Genomic DNA, 19,349 nt, shown 5'->3' on the forward strand with positions numbered 1-19,349 from the left:
TATAACGTGGCCACCTGGGGACAGCTTTCCACAGGCATGGCAAAAGGCACCTGTAACACCTGAGCCTGGGGCCCCTCAGCATCAGCCCAGGGAGGCGGGTGGTAGAGTGATAAGATCCTGAGGCAGAGGCTGCTAGCCAAGCCCCACTGCGCTTGGAGTCGGTAACTCCTATATTCTAACCCCTGCTCTGATACTGGCCTCATTCAAGTCATTTAACCTTTCTGATTTTGTTCCCTGCCTGTAAAAGGGATCATCTACTAATAGGGACTCCATCATTGAAGTGTCTGAGCATGAAGTGTCTGAATTTATTCTCATAATACTCTTGTGAGAATAGTGTCTCCATTTTACGAATGGGGAACTGAGGTACCAAGAAACTAAGGAAGAAATCCTGATGCCACTGAAGTTAATGGCAAAAGTCTCACTGACTTCAATGGAGTCAGGATTTTTACCCTTAAGTGACTTGTCTGAGATCCCACAGAAAGTCTGCGGGAGATCTGGGCATCGAACTTAGAACTCCTGAGTCCCGTTTCAATGCCATAGCCACAAAATCCTTACCTGTAACTCAGTCAGAGAGACGAGGAGATTCATTAATATCTTTAAAGCACAACTTTAAGTGCTAACCCACACCAGAAGGAACATGTACAAAAGCATCTGAACAGCCCCCAGATGAAAAGGCCTGAAATGTGAGCCAAAAGGGAGCAGGTCTATCATGATGTGGGCTTAAGTGGGATCCTCAGCAGGAAGATGAGGTGCTCAGAAATGTGCTTCTCTCTTTGGCCTTACTCCTCCCTGGCACAAGCAACTTGGCAGTGTTCTCATTCATACCGGATGGGGGTTTGTCTGCACACTCTGGCCTGTTCCCCACTTCTTACCTTGCATTTATATGGACTGTATCTTTGTCGTCCTCTTCTGCTTTCGCTTCGATAGTTTAGCTGAAGAGATTCACGTAACAAGGAGATTGATCCTGTACCTGAATTGTATGTAAGGAGGGAATTCATACAAGTAACATGCAGCATGCGTCATTGGCACGTGTATACAAGAATGAAGAATGCAACGGTTGTAGACCTTCAGCTTTTCAGACTGAAGGAGAAGTAAAGATGAGAAGAGAGGGTTGAGTAATTCTGCTTAATATGGCTTACTCTTTTTGAAGGTTCCCAGCACCCGTTAGTGCACAGTCAGTGCCCATCTCGTTTGATAAAAGGCATCGGTATAAATAGGAATTAGGGTTCTGGCTAATTTTTGTTATTATGAGACTTTGATATTGTGGGTAGCAGCAAGAGGCCAACCAGGTTGGGCTTCTATTATAGTAGGCACTATAAAAAATATTCTATGCTTGGTCTCGGCACCAAAATGCTTACAAAAGCCTCTAAAAATGTAGACAAATAAAATGTTTTCATGCGTAATTCATAATCCTGGGAAATGGGAGTTTGCATTTTCTCCAGATTTGTATTCATGGCACTTTTCTTCGGATAAGAAAGCCCCTGGCATATGTTGGGCTTGATTTGCAAAGCAAGACACCTTACTCATACGTGCAGGAGAGCATGAGCAAATTGACTGTGAGTGCATGTGGCCAACGAGATACATCACTGTATTTGTGCACCCAATACCTGCTTTATGGGCACTGCCACAGTAAACACCCATACAATTAGCCAGGCACCTGTAATTAATTTTTTACACATACAGTTGTGCATGTGACCTTTTGAAAACCGGACCTTGCCTTTAAAATTAAATATTCACATTTCCAAATTATGAATTTTAAAACACAGTTCTATCTCTACTACAAATATATTCTCTGTCATGATTCCATTGGCTTATCTACACTGTGGATGTTACAGCAGCATAGCTAGGGCTTTGTGCTATGCTCTCATAACCCAATAGTGTTGATGCACCCTGCAGTGACGGAAGGGGGTTTTCCATTCCTGTAGGAAAACCACCTCTCCAAGAGATGGTGGCTATGTTAATGGAAGCGATCCAGATGACCTGGCTGCATCTATCCTGGGGGTTAGGACAGCATAGCTATGGCGCTCAGGGTGTGGATTTTTTACAACCCTGAGCACTTAGCTATGTCAGGTCTAAGGCTCTTGGTAGATGCAAGGCATTGCCACCTGTGTCCTTGAAGTAACAACTTTTTTCTTCCTCCATGGGAAGCTTCAGAGAGTATAAACATCCCAAATTTCAAGGCTATTAGGAAACGTAATTACCTAGTAATCAAAAATGTGTTCAATGGAATGGTTAAATACTATGCTGTATTCAAAATGTGTTCCTTCAAAAAGTATTTTTTTTAAATCTTGCATCCATATAACACCTTGCATCCCTACCAATACCAAAGCACTTTACAAACAAACTGGGATAAAAACTATCGGCTTGATTTGGCAAAAGCCCTTACTCCTGGGAGTAGGCCTTACTCATCCAAGTAGTCACGTTGACTTCAATAAGACTAAGGATTCAGGTTAATGGGAGTTGTAAACATTTATACCAGCGCTGAATTTGGCACAAAGAGAAGTTAAGTGATTTGTTCAAGGCCAAACAGCAAGCCAATGATAACAGAGCCAAATTCTGATCTCCTTGCAAATCTGGAGTGTCTTCATTGGAGTGTGGAAAATATAAATCCAGAAGGAACAGCTGTGAAAGTTACAGGCTTGCAAAGCCAGGGGAGTACTGCTAATGTTAATTTGTTTCTAGTAGTGCCCACAATGCACAATCTACAGATACAACAGCAGGCACTACCCCCCTGCCCTGAAAAGCATGCCTTCTAGAAACACAAAAAGACAGAGAATTGGAGGGCAAGAGAAAGAGGTGCAACTTAGTAGTAAAATGGTCAGATGGGAATTGGCAATGGCCTCATTAAACAATGTTTTAAGAACATTTACATTATAAGAAATGCCATCCCCACAACTAGCCACAATCAGCCAATTAGTTTCCTGTAGGCATTAGGGTATCATGTGGGTCTACAGGAGAGACTTGAATGGGAAGATATTGACTTTGTGAACGAGGTCCGGAAGGACACTCCTTGTCTAGGGGATAGTGTGGAAGAACGTGTAGAGATGCTGGTGGAAAATGCCGAAAAATGGGAGGTTGAGGTTGTCGTCACTGGCAGAACACTGGGGTAGGGACAGGTGTATAATGGAAACTGTTCTGCAGCCTACTTGTAAGTGCCATAATACACATGCAAAACTAAACAAAGAACAACACACTGCCCTGGGTCCATGGCAGAACTCCCCAGGTTGGGTGTATATGTCTAAGAGCAGTCTGTGAAATTCCAGATTATTCACTGGTGGTATTCTTGTCATTTCTGATTGAGAGTGAACAGGGACTAAGGCAGTAATCTGAAAATAATAATACTTTATTTGATTTTTGTTACATCATTGTAAATGTTCTCTATTTTCAGAAAACAAAGCCCTAATTTGGAAAATAATGCACATACAAATTTCCTACAAGTATTAACTATACAGAAATATACAAAGCTTCATGTATCGTTAGAATGCCCCACATCCTAAAGTTGGTACTCAGGTCTATTGTGCCAATGAGTATGAACTACAAAGGTAACAAGCAACCTGAAAAAGACAAGGTTTATATACAACAGTGCAAATATATCACAGCGTGCAGGCAACAATAGTCTCTAAAGAAGCATAACAAAGTTGATTCCTAGTAATGCATCTTGCATCACAGAAACAAGAGAGAACAATTACATTATAGATATAAAGAGTATGCACACTTTTGCACACTGATTTAAAATGTTACTTGCATTGAATCTTGCTTTTTTTTAAAAAAAAAAATTAAATAACTCAGTAACAGATCCAAGGGCATTATCTCACTACAAGTTCAACTGACTGAGATCAGGTATTGCACAAACAGTCTAAAACAAGTTAGCTAAAGTCCCAGCTATGCTGTAGGACTGATTTTTTTGTTTTAAAACATATCTATATAAAAATGATAATTTTCCTTTCCCATCAGAGTAGCATGCTTTATGAGCATTTTTCCGTCAGAGCATTTTTAAAATTTAAATTGCATTGTTTTTCAAAATATTCCCATTGGTAAAGGTTGGTATAATTATAGTTAACCCAAGCAGCCTGATTTTCTGAAGTAATAGAAAGAAGTCATTATAGCATTTAATTTTAATGTGTTCTTAAAATAAGAAGTAACAGTGCAAAAACCATGGATTCACCAAAGTACAAAGATCTCTCAGAAACAAGGACTTCATATTGTCTCTACAATACATTTAAAATACATTTTAGATTTTTTTTGGGGGAGAGCGGGTGGGGAGAAATACCATTAAATCTAGCACTTCTATTTTCAATAATTCAATGAATTTTGCAAAGGCAGTTAACATATTGGAATACCTAGCATGGGCACCAAGGGCTCATTTATGCCACTCTGTTTCTACGCTGTACAGCGTGACATCCAGTGAATAAGGACATGAAATAACTTGGAAGTCAAAGGGTGAAATTCACCCCTGTGCAGAGGCCTAGCACAAGGACTATGGCCCAGAGCCTCAAAGGTATTAGGTGTCTAACTCCCAGGATCTGAGTCTATGCCCCAATTAAGTCCCTATTTTGAGGACTTAAGCTGTGGATAGGCTTTGTGCTGGCCCCATGCACAATTTAAGAATTTACATTAAAAATAAAAAGACTTGGAAGAAAGCAAAGACCCACTGATGGAAGACCCTTTACATGAAAACAATATTAAGTACTGTACATTACACGGTGTTGATATCAGATGTCAAAATTAGAGCTCATGCTCTTCAGTACTTTTGTTCTTAGTCTATGTAGGTGCTGCATAGGTGCACAGATAAGAAGAAATGTGCCAAAGCCAGCACAGAGTTAAAACCAAATTGTTATGGCTGAAGGTAACTGCAACTCCTGGGGATGTAAGAAGCACAGTAGTATACACACTAAAATCCATCTGACTGTAATGCGTTAAAATGAGCCCTACTATATAAAAATGTGATTTAAGAACAGGACCATGTGCATTCGATCCTGGAAGGTACTAAGTACTCTGGACCCAATCCAGCACAGCATTTACGTATCTGCTTAACTTCAAGAAAACGAGACTCTCTCAATGGGACTTAGCTACTTGCTCAACGTATTCATTGGCGGCCATGCTGCAGATCTAACAGAGCCTATCTGGTGACATGGCAGTGATGGGGGTTATAATTTCTGCTATAAACCACTGCTTGTTGTACGGTGTCTGAGCTACAGTATAAAAAATAGTCTTTAGAATAATGATTTTTAGCCAAACTTTCAACAGCAGATGCTCGGGAAAACATGTCTAACCAAAAATAATGACAAACATGTTTCAGAGCAGGCATTTTCTTGGGACCATGAATGGAGAACAACACTTGTTTGACTTAACAAAATAACAGTACATGTGGGATGTCACTGAATAAGGACACTAAAACAAGAAGGTTTGCAAACATCATGGATGGGCACAGACAGTATTCCAGAGATCTCACATTCCTAAACTGGACTAGATTGTTTGAATAGGTTAACACTGTTGTAGGTCAATGGAATATCATCCAGAGAGTCAATTTTCATGCTACTCTATAATTTGGTAAACCATACATTATTTTCACTTTGGTATTTTGTAACTGAAGTGTTGGTAAATGCACAGCATGTGCTCTGAATACAAACTTACTGTATATATGTTGAGGCCGATAACACTCTAGACAGTTTGCAACCAATGGGTAATATGGAAAATTTAACCCTTTGCCTGTTCACAAATAGTCTGCGAACAGCCTGCAATATTTACAAGTTGGTTCATAGTCCTAAACTGTTTGAACAGTGTTTTGAGAGTGAATTTCAGCTTATGAATTGTGGGTAAACAGTTCACTATTATGAGGATTCCTCTGCATATCCCCCATTCCTAATGTGTTACATAGGATAGACCTATAGGCCTCGATCTTCCAAGTGACTGGAGATGGGTCTGCTCAGAGCCCTACTGGTTCCAATGTGTATGTGCAGCAGTTAGCTGCATGAGGGTGATCTATAAAGGATTCTGTATCTCTTATTATAGTTCTATGGTAAAAGCTTTTCTAGAACAATCTGACTTGCAGTGAAATGTACAGCTTGCTTCCCCAGGAAATGTTGGCTCAGCTTCAGTCAACTTAAAAAAAAAAAATCCAGGCAGAGATATGCCCAGAGTCCCTAAAAAGTTTAAAAACAGTCTATGAACTATGGCTCTTAGTGGTACACAGACATAAAAGATCCCTCAGTAACTAGTACAGTGAATGGCCTTCCGATACTGAACTGCCTCTGATCTAAAAGATTTACTGAAGGATAAAAGCATACCAATAGAAACGATGCTTCTCCAGACTTAGTGGCTCTGACTCAGATCTCAGTTACACTGAGGTAAATGCACAGTAACTTTGTTGGAGTCAGTAGAGTTAAGGTAGATGAACACCAATGTGACTGAGATCTAAGTATGGCCATTCAGGATGAAATCCCTGGCCCCACTGAAACTACCATTTACTTCAACTGGGGCCAGGATTTCACCCTCAAGTTTAAGAAGACGAGTTGTGTGGGAGAACAAAATTAATGCATGCCCCATAAAATGGTTTAATCAGTCTTTAGACCAATAAGACATTAATTCCCATGTGGCTAATGTAGATTAAATTTGGAGAAAAACAAAACTGATTGGCTGCATTATTTATGTCATATCACTCTCCCTTGCATATACTAGGTAGAATCCTGTATATAGTGCATTGCAAAAACCTTAAACAATTCCATGCAAATAGACACAAATGTTCTGGTATAACGTGCTATGCTTTCAGACTTTGAACCATTGATAACTCTTGCTTTCATTTGACTTTTCCATTGTACTTTAAAACATTCTCACAGGCTTTAGGGATATATTCTACTTTCACAATTTGTAAGAGAAAACAGCCTTCCATTCACTAGAGGTAGTTCATGTGGATAATGAACTCAGTTAGCATTTTAACTATCACAAATAAGATGGGTTTAAAAGACATTGCAAAAACAGAATTCTTTTAAAAAATAAAGGAGGCATCTGTAGACAGCTTAAACATTCCTGACCATCTGTGCTCTCTCTCTATTTTTTTTTTTTACATATGAACCACAGATTTACAGTGCTGACTCTGATATTGTCTTTTTTCCTTAGTATTACAATTTGAGCATGAGACCATCTTGTCACGTAAAGCACCGGAATTCTAAATTTAGATACTCATAAAAAATTGACATGTATCACTGATTTTTTTTTTTTTTAAACATACTATCCATTGCTATCAAAAAGACATTTTCTTGCGAATCAATAAGCTTACGGATTTTGGGTTTGGATGGGTAATTCTTGTGGGAAAGAGATACAAAGTGATACATAAAAAAATTTCAAAGATGACATTCTGAATTTAAAATCAAGAGATAATGCTACTTTCTTTGCAATCCCCCAACTTGGTACTTGACCGAATGTTGATCAATAATCACCAGACATGTGAAGATGTCATTTTACAACTCTGGCTAACAGGACAAAGATCATCTTTTTCACAGAGATTGTTTTCAAAAAGGAAATTTCCTGGAACCAGTTTTTGCTGCAGTGACATTTCAGAGTTGAAATTCTACACTGTAAAATTCCCTTCTATTTCTCCTTCCTAGTTAAAGCTAGAAAGTGTAATGAAAATGTGACCCAACCCAATTGGACTGATTAGCTTAACACTATACATCCACTAACCCAATACGGTTCTCTATGGGCTGGATCATAAGAGTGTCTGTAACTGGGCACTGGACACCAGCCTGCCACAGCGAGATAATAACAAGTGCCCTCTACTGCATGTCTAAGGTTCTTCCTACTGGATGGTTTTGTTTGTTTTTCCTTTACCTCTCTGCTTGGATTTTGTATCTGAGAACAAAATAGGCAATGAGGCGCAGAGAGAAGAAGAAAATTCCAAGCACAATGAAGTCCAGGTAAAGTTTGGCATTTTCTACATCCAGTTCTCTCAGGATGGCCTCTGATTTTTGAAAGTGGCAAGTATCATCTTTGTCGCAGTGAAGATCTTCTCGATCCAACCCATAGATGGAGAGAATAACTCCCTCAAACCCATATCTAGAAAGGAAAGGATGGATTACAAAGTCAAACTCTAACCGGGGCAAGAATTGCTCATTTTTTCAGATGTACTCAACAGGGAAAACACTCATTATTAGAGCTCAGATGGGAAACACACTGAAGAGTTAAATACTGCCCTCCAAGGAATGAAGTTTTGGGCCAGATTCTCTCCTCGGTTACATCCAAGCAAATCACACTTCAAGGGGTTTTGCCTGGATGCAACACGATAGAATTTTGCCTTTAATAGACCATTCAAAAACAATACAGTCAACTTTCCTTAAAAGAGAACATTATTATTATTTTTTTTAATCAGAATAATCTGTTTATATTAAAAAACCCATGCCAGTGACTATTAAAATGGACATGGTTAATACATTTTTAAAGAGAAAATATACTTGGTGCCTGGAGGTAGGTGTGATGGGGAAGAAACTGGAATGTATTTTCCTTACTGCCCTCTGCACATGGCTTGTGGCAACACCCTCAGCAGGTACCATGCCCCAGCTTCCCTGTCTAACCTGGGTCTGATCTCACTTAGGACCTGATCCTGCAAACAGATGTGCTAGCAGGGATCCTTCTATCCACATGGTTTCCACTGATTTCAGTGGGACTCCACAAGGGTTGGACTGGGGGCCTTAGGAACAAAACGATTTCTCCTCCATCCTCACATTGGACTCTAGCTACCATCCCAGTCTACACTGACTCCTGCCTTCTGTTAAGTCTCCAAACATGAGGAGTGAACTCGGTCTGGTGTGTTTGCCAAACAAGGACAGAGTTTGACTTGGGTTGTCTTTAGAGTTCTACAATCCAGAAAGAAACTATTTTCCACACATCAAACTGAATTTGCAGTTATCTAGGACATATACAAAAGTTGTTTGAGTTGACATAGTCTGAACCCCCCCTCAGCATCTTCCTGACCCTCTTCCTCTGCAGAAAACCCATTGGACACCTACTGTAGTACCAGCATGGGGTAAACTGGACAAACAGGGTTTTATCCAGCAGGTCTGTCTGAACTGTCAGTGAGATATGCTGTGAGATATACAGTATAATGCTAAATAGCCTCCAAAGTGAAGTGCTGACAGCCCCATAAAGTTTTGCTATAGACATTTTGTTCTCACCTTTATATGTCACAGCACAGGGTCAAATTGTCTGTAGATTTACATGCCATGCAATCCCACTGAATTTAGCGGGACTAAACAGGGCATCATTCAGCAGAGATATTGGCCCATTACATATTATCCATGCTAAGATTTTTCATACGTATTTCATGTTGTTATACATAGCTTATTTCACTGTACAATTTGGCATTGTTCTTTTTTACATATATTTCCCACAGGAAACATGGAACTACATCACATTAAATCCTAAAAGAATGTGCTTTAAATGTGATAACCTTAGCAATAAAAGACAAAAAATTCCAGGTTAAGAGACCACTGGCTTCCCACACGGTACCTGACATATGAGATGTAGGACATCCACTGGAGGTAAGCTGGAATGGTATCAAAGCTGACAAAGAATCCTGAGAAAAGAAGGACTGGGATGGCTGTAACTGGACCCACAAAAGTTGCCACCTGGAAAATGGAGGAAACAAATGATGCCTTTTCAGACAGCCAAAGAAATGTCCAGGGGTGGGAGGTACTCCCTGCTTTTAATTTCTTCGCTGTTGTTGGGGAAGGCGGTCTTTAATTCAGCAAATACTTTCTAAGACACAAATCCTCTGTCCTGTGCCAAGCCCAGATGAGCAGTTAAATTCACCTTCCCAGGCTATGGAGTAACACTGCAGGGCAGCCCCCTGACAGCTCACCCTTCTTCAGGGCAGCAGTCATGTCAACAACTGCTTCACTTCCTCTACACACAGGGTTGGGGTTATAGATCTGTTTAGTGGTGATTCTGCCTTGCCTTCTGCAAATTTCTGTTTGTCCTTGGATGGATGGAGCAACTAGAGGACTGGGCCAAAAGAAATCTGATGAGGTTCAACAAGGACAAGTGCAGAGTCCTGCACTTAGGATGTAAGAATCCCATGCACTGCTACAGATTGGAGTCCAACTAGCTAGGCAGCAGCTCTGCAGAAAAGGATCTGAGGGTTACAGTGGGCAAGAAGCTGGATATGAGTCAACAGTGTGCCCTTATTGCCAAGAAGGCTAACGGCATATTGGGCTGTATTAGTAGAATCATTGCCAGCAGATCGAGGGAAGAGATTATTCCACTCTATTCGGCACTGGTGAGGCCTCATTTTGAGAACTGTGTCCAGTTTTGGGCCTCCCACTACAGGAAGGATGTGGACAAATTGGAAAGAGTCCAGCGGAGAGCAACAAAAATGATTAGGGAGCTGGAACACATGATTTATGAGGAGAAGCTGAAGGAACTAGGCCTGTTTAGTCTGCAGAAGAGAAGAATGAGGGGGGATTTGATAGCAGCCTTTAACTACCTGAAAGGGGGTTCCAGGGAGGATGGAGCCAGGCTATCTTCAGCGGTAGTAGATGACAGAACTAGGAGCAATGGTCTCACGTTGCAGTGGGGGAGGTCTAGGTTGGATATCAGGAAAAAGTTTTTCACTAGAAGGGTGGTGAAGCACTGGAATGGGTTACCTAGGGAGGTGATGGAATCTGCATCCTCAGAGGTTTTTAAGCTGTGGCTTGACAAAGCCCTGGCTGGGAAGATTTAGTTGGGGTTGGTCCTGCTTTGAACAGGGGGTTGGACAAAATGACCTGCCTGAGGTCCCTTCCATCTCTAATCTTCTATGATTCTATGACTAGTGAGCATAGTTGCAGGTCCCCACACCCAACCCCCCTTTGCATACAGAGTGACATCAGTTCTGCTACCTATAGGACATAATGCACTTGTGGTGAGAGGGGTATAATGTCCATTTGAAAGATGGGTGATCTGGCAACTCATTCAGTGCTGAGGTGTTTACAGAACCCATTCTTTCAAACGTTGTAACAATATCACTGCTTTCTTGCTCTTATTTATTAATTATAAGCAGATGTAAATATACCAAGAACTGGTTAGAGAACCTCTTCTTGGCAGGTGGCTCGGAGTGAGATGAGAAGTGCAAAGGAGGTCAGGAAACTTACAGCAGCAGTTGTGGCAAGAAGGTGTAAGTAGCCATTGCCTGGGGAAGCAGGGTTCTTGTGAGATCATAAAACCAAATGCCAGTACCTGAAGCGATGTGGAAGCTGCACCAATCAGAAGACCCAATGACTGGGCCACCAGTGATGTCATTGTCCCCAGGGCTGCGAACAGGACAAATCTGAGTGCATCTGATGGCTGCGAAGTCATCCAATACACAATGCTGCAATACGCTACAGGAAACATAATCTGCAGAAAGATACACTTGCAATTACTACATTATAGAGTCAAGCCAAATGCAATTCAGAATGTTTCGGGGTTACTGTACACAATAAAAACCCCTAGAAAGCATTATGTCCTAGATAACAAATCTCTCTCATCCCTAAATGCAGTACTCAAAGTCATGATGCTCAGGTGAGAGGTAGCACATTCACCATATCCTATCAAATCTATCATGTCCTGCATGAGGCTCAAATAACAGCTTTCACTTCCTACCAGCACTTTGCAGCCACTAAGCACAAAAGCAAACAATAAGCCCCCGTCTTTTTTTTAATGATAGTTTATTTATTCAGGAAAGCTCAGGACAGACACACTATCTTGATTTTAGTGAGGTCCTGCCATTTATTCTTTTGGTGTGAGCCAGGAAGCTCATGCACTAAAACCCAGGCACAGTTTTCCACCACTCTGCTATTCCAATGAGATTAAAACATTGATGAAATGCTGATATCTACCTTGTTGGCAAGTGGATACAAGTAAAATGCTCTGTGGTTTATTGAAAAGTAAATACCTGAAAAGGGACATCAGCCATAGTTTTAGCTAGATAGTAGGCCTTGAGACTGTACCAGTAGTTCAGATGCTCTCTGAGAAATACTCCCATCTCAAGAGGAACTAAGTAGAACAAAAATTAACAAGCTGGTTACTCACATTGTTAGAGTGTGATATTGTGTACATAATATGCTACCCATCTGTAATTCTGAGAGGCTGCAATCCTACAGTGTGTATGGAACTGCAAAACAATTGTTAGACCAGCAACAAACTGAATCATGTCTCTTGAGGCACAAGAGGTCAGCCTGGAGAGCAGCTCATTGCCTACAGATCTGCCAGGCTGTTCAGATGATACAGCTCTCCCTCAAAGAGGCTTTGTGAAACAAAAATGATGTTGTTAAAAGTTGAAAGCCACAAGTCTTCTATCCCATCATGGAGTGAATCTAAGATGAGAGCCTTAGGGAGTAGGTCTGGGTCTGCCACAGTCCTACAATTCAAGACTTTGCAGGCCCCTCACATTTTAATAGTGACAGCCCTATACTTAAAGGGTCACAAGTTAAAAAGCTTGAAGGTGTCATCCTAGTCCCTATCCATATGCATCGTGCCAGACCAGAGTTGGAAATTTTTCTCTGTCCAGTGCAATTAGTCCTTGAGTTGAATGAGTGCAAAATTTACTCAAACACTTTAATTAACAATTAAGTCAAAATTCATGTGTGGTTTCACATGATATAGGCATACTACAGCACTTGTTACTTCGTTCCAGCTAAAGTAACTTATTTACAGATAACAGTAACAACACGGTCAGTACTCACAGGTAAGGACAGTTGGCATGAGAGCAGCAAACATAAGGAACAACATGGAAAAAAAGAGGAAGCCAGAGTTGCTTAAGACTTTCTTAGCTTCATTTCCAATCCCTAAATACAGCAAGCCTATGAGAAGTCCAATTCCAATGTGCGATGTGATCCGCAAATGTGTCAGGACCTAGGAGCAAGGAAAAGTTATATCTCTGTTCAGCATGGTTGGGTCTAACAGCTGCCATACGTATGTAAAATCAACTAATATATATTTAAGATTTTTGCAGGCTATCTTAAAATGAACTATTTAGAAATGGTCATTTCCTACTAGCGAATTGGGCTTCAGATACACAAAGCTACACAAATGGGATTTCTAGATTTGCCCCTGCTAATCTGACACAAGGACCAATAGAAAACAGAGAATTTTGTTCTCCAGGCAAAGGCTGTAACTGAGAATGTCCCAGAATACTGTCTGACAATCTCAATATAGCTACTGGCATACTTCAGGAAAAATAGGCTTTTTCTCTGCCTAAAAGGTAGCTGAATTATAATGGAAAAGACTTTGATATTTGGTTTTTGGCTTTGACAAGGTATTATGTGACAAGACCAAATTAATCTGACATTGATTAGTTCTTGGTACTCTCTCAGCAATTCAATATTACTACAAGAAATATGGAACAAGGTACAGAGGCTAGAAGACAAACTAGAATAGTCACGTCTTTGTGATTAGGCAAAAATAAATTTCCATAAGTAATGGCTATTAATTGTCCAATCTGAGCATCAGAAAATGATGTATGGCTTCCAACTGGGAAGAGATGAGGAGACCATTCTATGATAAGAGGGGCAGCCTCTGTAAATAACTAACAAAACTCATAATTTTCTAGGTGGGTAATGCCTAGATGGGTAATTTGGAGAACCTGAAACTATATTATTCCTTGACATTAAGACTAATTATAGTGTCTTACCTAAACATTTTAATTTACCTTAATTAAGTATTGGGAGCTTTGACAAATGTGCAGCCCATTTTGGATCAGAGAAAGATAAAATTCAGCGACTGAGTTCATCCTTAATATTACACTCAATGTCCCCGCCCATTTCTATGGACAGACATACCAAAATAGCTGGAATTCATCATTCTTTTTTTTTTTTTTCATGCCAAGAACCTAATGCCTTTCAAAATGTGTAAAAGGCAGTAGTCCACATTCTGCTCCCAGTAACACTCCGGCTGCCCCACTGCGGTGAATGAGGTTACTTGTATAAAACTGAGAGTAGAATTTGGGTGAGCACATGTACAGTTGGTTACTATACATTATATTCTACAACAATGGGCCACAACTTAGCTCTCAGTGCACATGTGCAGGAAGGGAAGGCCAGCTGCAGTTCAGGTGGGGAGTAAAGGTACTGGGACTGGAATAAGTCTTCTAAAAGTGGGGAATGGTCCTGGACTGGCACATGTGGAAATGCAGGCTGCACCCTTTCAAAGGGTGGAGACGCTTCCAATCCAGCGTAGCTGTTGAGAGCCACCAGAGGAACTTTAGCTGAGTTGCCTGAGAATTCCCCCAAAGATTCCTGGTGCTGTGCACCATACACCCGAACATGGACACAATGCACACTGTGACTTCAGCTCACTTACTGGCCAGTTATATCGGAAAAGGACAAATTTCTCCCAATCCTCCCTTCACGACACTAATTAACAACAGCCTGATTTTCCATTGTCTTGCAGTTTGTGGAATCATTTACACCTGTGTAACTTTCCACTCACTTTGCACTGGTGTAATGACTGCACAAGGTGTAGAGTAGCAGAGAATCAGGCCCTGGATGGGGATTTTTCAGACGTTTCTCCCATCTGACTACCAACAAAAATGTATGGTTCCCTACTCTGGTATTATAATGACTGAGACTCAAAACACAACCTCCGCATTTTAAAATTCTCTGCCAATCTGCACGCACATACAGTGGATGCTGAAGTTAAGCCGAGCACATTACATCACAAACAACTCGAAAAGGGCCCTGGGCTACACAAGTATATTGAAGACAGCCTTACCGAATCTCTCATGATGGTGAGAAAAGTTCTTTTAAACAGGATGCAGAACTGGGTGAGGCAGCTGGCTGAGAAGCTGTGACAGCCTTCTGTGAATGAAGAATCCTGAGGGGGCAGACAACACAACACACTAACCTCCTTGCAGAATCTTACTTAGTTTTCACTAACAAGCCCCAGTTCCAGGCAGCAGAACATGCACAGCTCTTCTCTACTTAAAGATTTAAATTATTTCTCTCAACCTCCCACCCCTTCAGCACTTTGCATGATTTACCTCTTCAGAGGGCCGGTGCCATAAGAAGGGATTCAGTTCATTCTCTCCATCAACATCTCTCTTGTAGTTTGTGTCGCACATCCCCTCCCTTGCTGCTTTTACCAGCCGGCTGTTCTGGTCCCCGTATTCACCAGACGCAACCTCCATCACTAAACAGAGCATTTAGATGAGAGTTACTCATTCTACACCATGCATTAGTCACAGGCTTGGCCAGCAGGGCCACAATCCTGCAACACTGAAGTCACAGAGCTTTGCCATTGATTTCAATGGGAGCAGAAGCAGGCTTTAAATGCACAATATTTGTATGTAAGAAGCCTGCATTTCTCTGCTACTAATACTTGTTAAATAAAACATTTTGGAGGAAATGTAGTGACTATATGGCTGCCTTAGTTATATGGATTGCAGACCTGTTTCTTGTAGTCCCTGCTGCTGCTTTGAAATACTTAGCTATTACTATAGAACAATGCAGTATTATTTTCACAAGGGCTATAGCATTTCATTAGAAAACCATGGAAGTTAATAGGTCTGACACACATTCGGCCTTTCATTGCGTACTACAGAATAGTTTGCATTTCAATCAAAAAGTCACTAATTAGTCTCACCACTAGATGGCATTCAAATAATTTACAACAAACAGGGAACTCATTCCACACTGACTCAGTACAAAAATATACAAAGAAAAAAAAAAAAAAAACAATAAAAATCATCGCTAATCAAAAGCAAAATAAACAAACTGAAAAAGTTTTTCAATTTTCCTTACCAAAATCAGCTGGATTGTGGTACGTTGGACAATTTAAACCCAAATCTCTCAAGTAAGGGACAAGGTTTAACACTTTCCCACGGTAAATACATTGTCCTTGACTTAAAACATAGAGCTGGAAAATAAAAAAATAGAGAAAGTGAGAAAACATCAGAACCTTTGAGTGTGTCTACCTGCTTTCTGTATGACAACAATGGGAATAATGAATTACTAGCTGCTTGATCTAGAAGAAAATAGCAACTGATTAAAAAGATTTGTTAACACTGAACATGGAATTACAGCTAATGGAAAATCTGCAGAATGTTAAAGACGTTCAAGATTTGAACTTTACAAGCCCTGAAGGGGTTGTTTTGCAATGTACTAATATAGAAACATGATAATTCACCCCTTGGACACATGTTGGAAAACAGGCTGGAAATGGCATGACTGTGCCATCTTATTGCCATAAATTATTCATGTTTTTGGTGTGAAGATGAGGCTGGCTAATCCAGGGGATGATGGGAGAACAGGAGGAGAAGAAGGAAGAGCAGTAAGAAATAACTTGATTAGTCTTGCTTTTAGCCTTTCTATTGACTTTATTTAAACTCATTTAAAGAGTGGCAATCTTCAAGAGCTTGTTCACCTATTGTAGAGTAGGTTTTCTCTAAGATCTCACAACTTTAATCTTCTTATGCAATTTAAATTAAAGTAAATTTAAATCTAATCTAAACAGGAACAGATCATATCCTGCCATCAGTTTGAACAAAGATTTCCCACAGACTTCATTTTTCCATTTTATTATTTTCATGTGACTACAAAAAAGCAATCTGTTCTCAGTTACTGCAGGGTCAATCTGGAGTAATGTTGTCAAAATTAATAGAATTTTCTGAATTTACACCATAGTAGCCAGGAGGAGAATTTGGCCCAGCAACACTGCAGATCTTAACAGTAAAGCACTCAAAACTAACTCTCATTTACTATAACGCACATAAAACATTGGAAGGAAAGAACCTGAAATTCAGGAGTGTGATAATCATGACTTCTAAAATTTACCAGCCAGATTCTTTAAAATGAAATGAAATCAATCAATACAATCTAAAAACATGAACAGGAAGGGGAAAAGTGAAATGGAAAATCATATTTTGTTCAAATCCATGATTCCAGTGGCACTAATTTGGGACATGATTCATGATTTTGTATTATATCCAGCATGCACCAATTATAGATACAATATATTCAAACCAATATGTAAAGAGTAGAATTTCTGAAAGTTACCTGATCAAATAACTCAAACAGTTTGGCACTTGGTTGATGAATAGTGCAGATGATGGACCTGCCCCCCTGGGCTAACGCCTTCATCAGAGACACAACCTGAAAGCAAGATGCACTGTCCAAGCCACTGAAAATAAAGGCAAAAAGGTGTTTACTAGATCTGTGGTTCCATATGCAACAGATCAAAATAATCCATGTGCTATGATGTTTCAGGCTCTCATTATTATCCTTTTACAAAATGCATCTTTATCACCTTACACAGCATCCCTGTGCTCTTATCTATCTCTCCCCCTGGCTTTTTCCTTTACCAGGCATGCATCATACTGAATTAAATTGGGAGTTATTCTCAGAGCTACCTTACGCAATATTCAAATTCTATGACTGTGGGTTCTGATTAACAGTGCTCCCAAATCTAACAAAGTAAGGGTCAAACTCTACTCTCAGATACACACCTGTGGCCCAAGTGACTTCAGGGCTGTCATGAGTGTCTACCTGAGGGCACAATTTGATCCTAAATGTATTATATTAAAAACATGAAATTATCAACAATATTTAAGTTAATTGACCATCTTCCCTTAAAGGGAAAATACACATTATAATCTGAAGAATTTTTTCTGCCTCTCTTCTGGGGAATCTCAAGGATTTCGCTCAATCTCCTTTTTCCATATTGTTTCCCTAACAACAACGTTTAATAGCCCCATGTTGTGTCAGGTTACAACAGTAACCTAGTGCACTAACGGGTGACCCTATTCAAATTATTTCTTGAGGCCTGCATTGCTCTATAGTTTTATGCAGGTGTAACACGGTTGCTTTCTACAATATTATGCCAGAGTAATCTGGATAAACACAATGGCAAATCAGTCCCTTTAAAATCCATATTCAAAAGTTACAGTTTTTACTGATGCTGATACAAATATTTTAAATAAAACATACCAGAAGCATTTGCTAACAATGAAAGGTGAGCATAGAAAACATGAAACTACATAACCTGATGCTGCATATAATCTGGTGTCTACATTTCAAAGTAAAATCTTGATTTTCTTCTGTTTCAACTATTCTAAGATGCTAACAAGGGCAAGTACATTCTGTGATAGTTCACTAGCTCATGCAGGGTGGGACTCACAAAGGTAGATAGGCACCCAAGTCCCATTGAAATCAATGGGAGTTAGGTGTCTAAATACGTCTGTGAATCCCACCCACAGTAGTGGTGGTCAGTCTACTTTTAAACATTTGGCCTTGATTTACCTCGTAGGTTCATCAAAAAACATAACTGGCGGGTTGTTCACCAGCTCCAAAGCAATGGCAAGACGCTTCCTCTGGCCCCCAGAAAGATTTCCAGTTCTTGTATTGGCACATGTCAGCAAACCCAGAGCTGTCAAGATCTCCTTTACCTGGGGACAGGATCGACACAACAATAGGGTTCATTTAGATTGTTACCACAAAAAAAAAAAAATCTCTTAGCATTATCACTGATTTTTCTATAAAGGATGAAAACAAACCAGTTGACCCTAAGTTACCATTTATATCTTCTCAATATAATGTCAGAGCAGTTGGATTTTTATGTCTACTAGATTAGTAGGGCTTCAGACAACATCATTTATCATTATGACCCAAAGTTTGTTCACCTTTCTCACATGACTACTCCCATTAATTTCAGTGGGATTCCTAGTCCTCTAATGGTAATATTCCTTCAATTTGCAATCAGGTCTTGGGTTTGACATCAGAGCCAGATGTCATAAGAACTTCATGATTTATGGACAGATAAGATACAGCAAAACAAACATGACTTCTTTTATAGATTTCCTAGATTTTTATTTACAAGGGAATAGTAGAATTAAATAGTAGAACTCTGTAATTTCTAGAGTGTATTAACTTATTTTCAACTAACAGCTCTATTCCTCAAGTCCTACATTTTTAAGAGCAGCTACTGATTTTGGGTGCCTCCATTTTTCTTGATGATCATTTTGGAATACCTATGGCTTGATCTTCACAGGCATTATAAGGAGGACCTCAGAGGGGTCCTCAGGACACAACAGGTCATGGACTCCTACAGGAGTCTGTCCCATGTGTCTTGGGGGCAAGAGAAGAAAAGTTCTGGCTGCCATTATTTTTTTCTTCCAACGATTGTGGGCCTCATCCTGTAGCCTTGACTCATGTGAGTAGCTCATTGATTACATAAACAAGGTCAATGCCACTCAATTTATAATTTATAATCCCCAAAAGGAGGACAGTTACTAGGCTCTGACAATAACACCACTCTAAATTGTAGGCAGGGAAGTTTGCTGCTGCGCTCATGCTAATATTGGCTTGGTTGGAGATAATCTACTTTGCAGAAAACAAACATGGTGA

At 40.1% G+C, this 19,349-nt stretch overlaps 1 protein-coding gene across 2 annotated transcripts in view; it reads right to left on the reverse strand.

Annotated features, from left to right (window-relative positions):
• Positions 1–7,787: 7,787 nt before the first annotated feature.
• ABCG1 (ATP binding cassette subfamily G member 1) overlaps positions 7,788–19,349 on the reverse strand; it is a 60,746-nt gene continuing 49,184 nt past the window's right edge. For both annotated transcript variants that reach the window (XM_067545332.1, XM_067545331.1), the window contains exons 6-15: positions 18,246–18,391; positions 17,004–17,127; positions 15,750–15,864; positions 14,990–15,138; positions 14,722–14,823; positions 12,696–12,864; positions 11,906–12,006; positions 11,209–11,367; positions 9,502–9,620; positions 7,788–8,052 (exon numbers count right to left, since the gene is read on the reverse strand). In XM_067545332.1, coding sequence (XP_067401433.1) covers positions 7,824–8,052; positions 9,502–9,620; positions 11,209–11,367; positions 11,906–12,006; positions 12,696–12,864; positions 14,722–14,823; positions 14,990–15,138; positions 15,750–15,864; positions 17,004–17,127; positions 18,246–18,391 — 1,413 coding nt within the window. In that variant the 3' untranslated portion in view covers positions 7,788–7,823. The remainder of the gene's footprint in view (positions 8,053–9,501; positions 9,621–11,208; positions 11,368–11,905; positions 12,007–12,695; positions 12,865–14,721; positions 14,824–14,989; positions 15,139–15,749; positions 15,865–17,003; positions 17,128–18,245; positions 18,392–19,349) is intronic.

The sequence above is a fragment of the Emydura macquarii genome, unplaced genomic scaffold, assembly GCF_026122565.2.
Source record: "Emydura macquarii macquarii isolate MOO-44397 ecotype Brisbane River unplaced genomic scaffold, CSIRO-AGI_Emac_v2 contig_1043, whole genome shotgun sequence".
In the NCBI taxonomy this organism is placed as follows: Eukaryota; Metazoa; Chordata; order Testudines; family Chelidae; genus Emydura; species Emydura macquarii.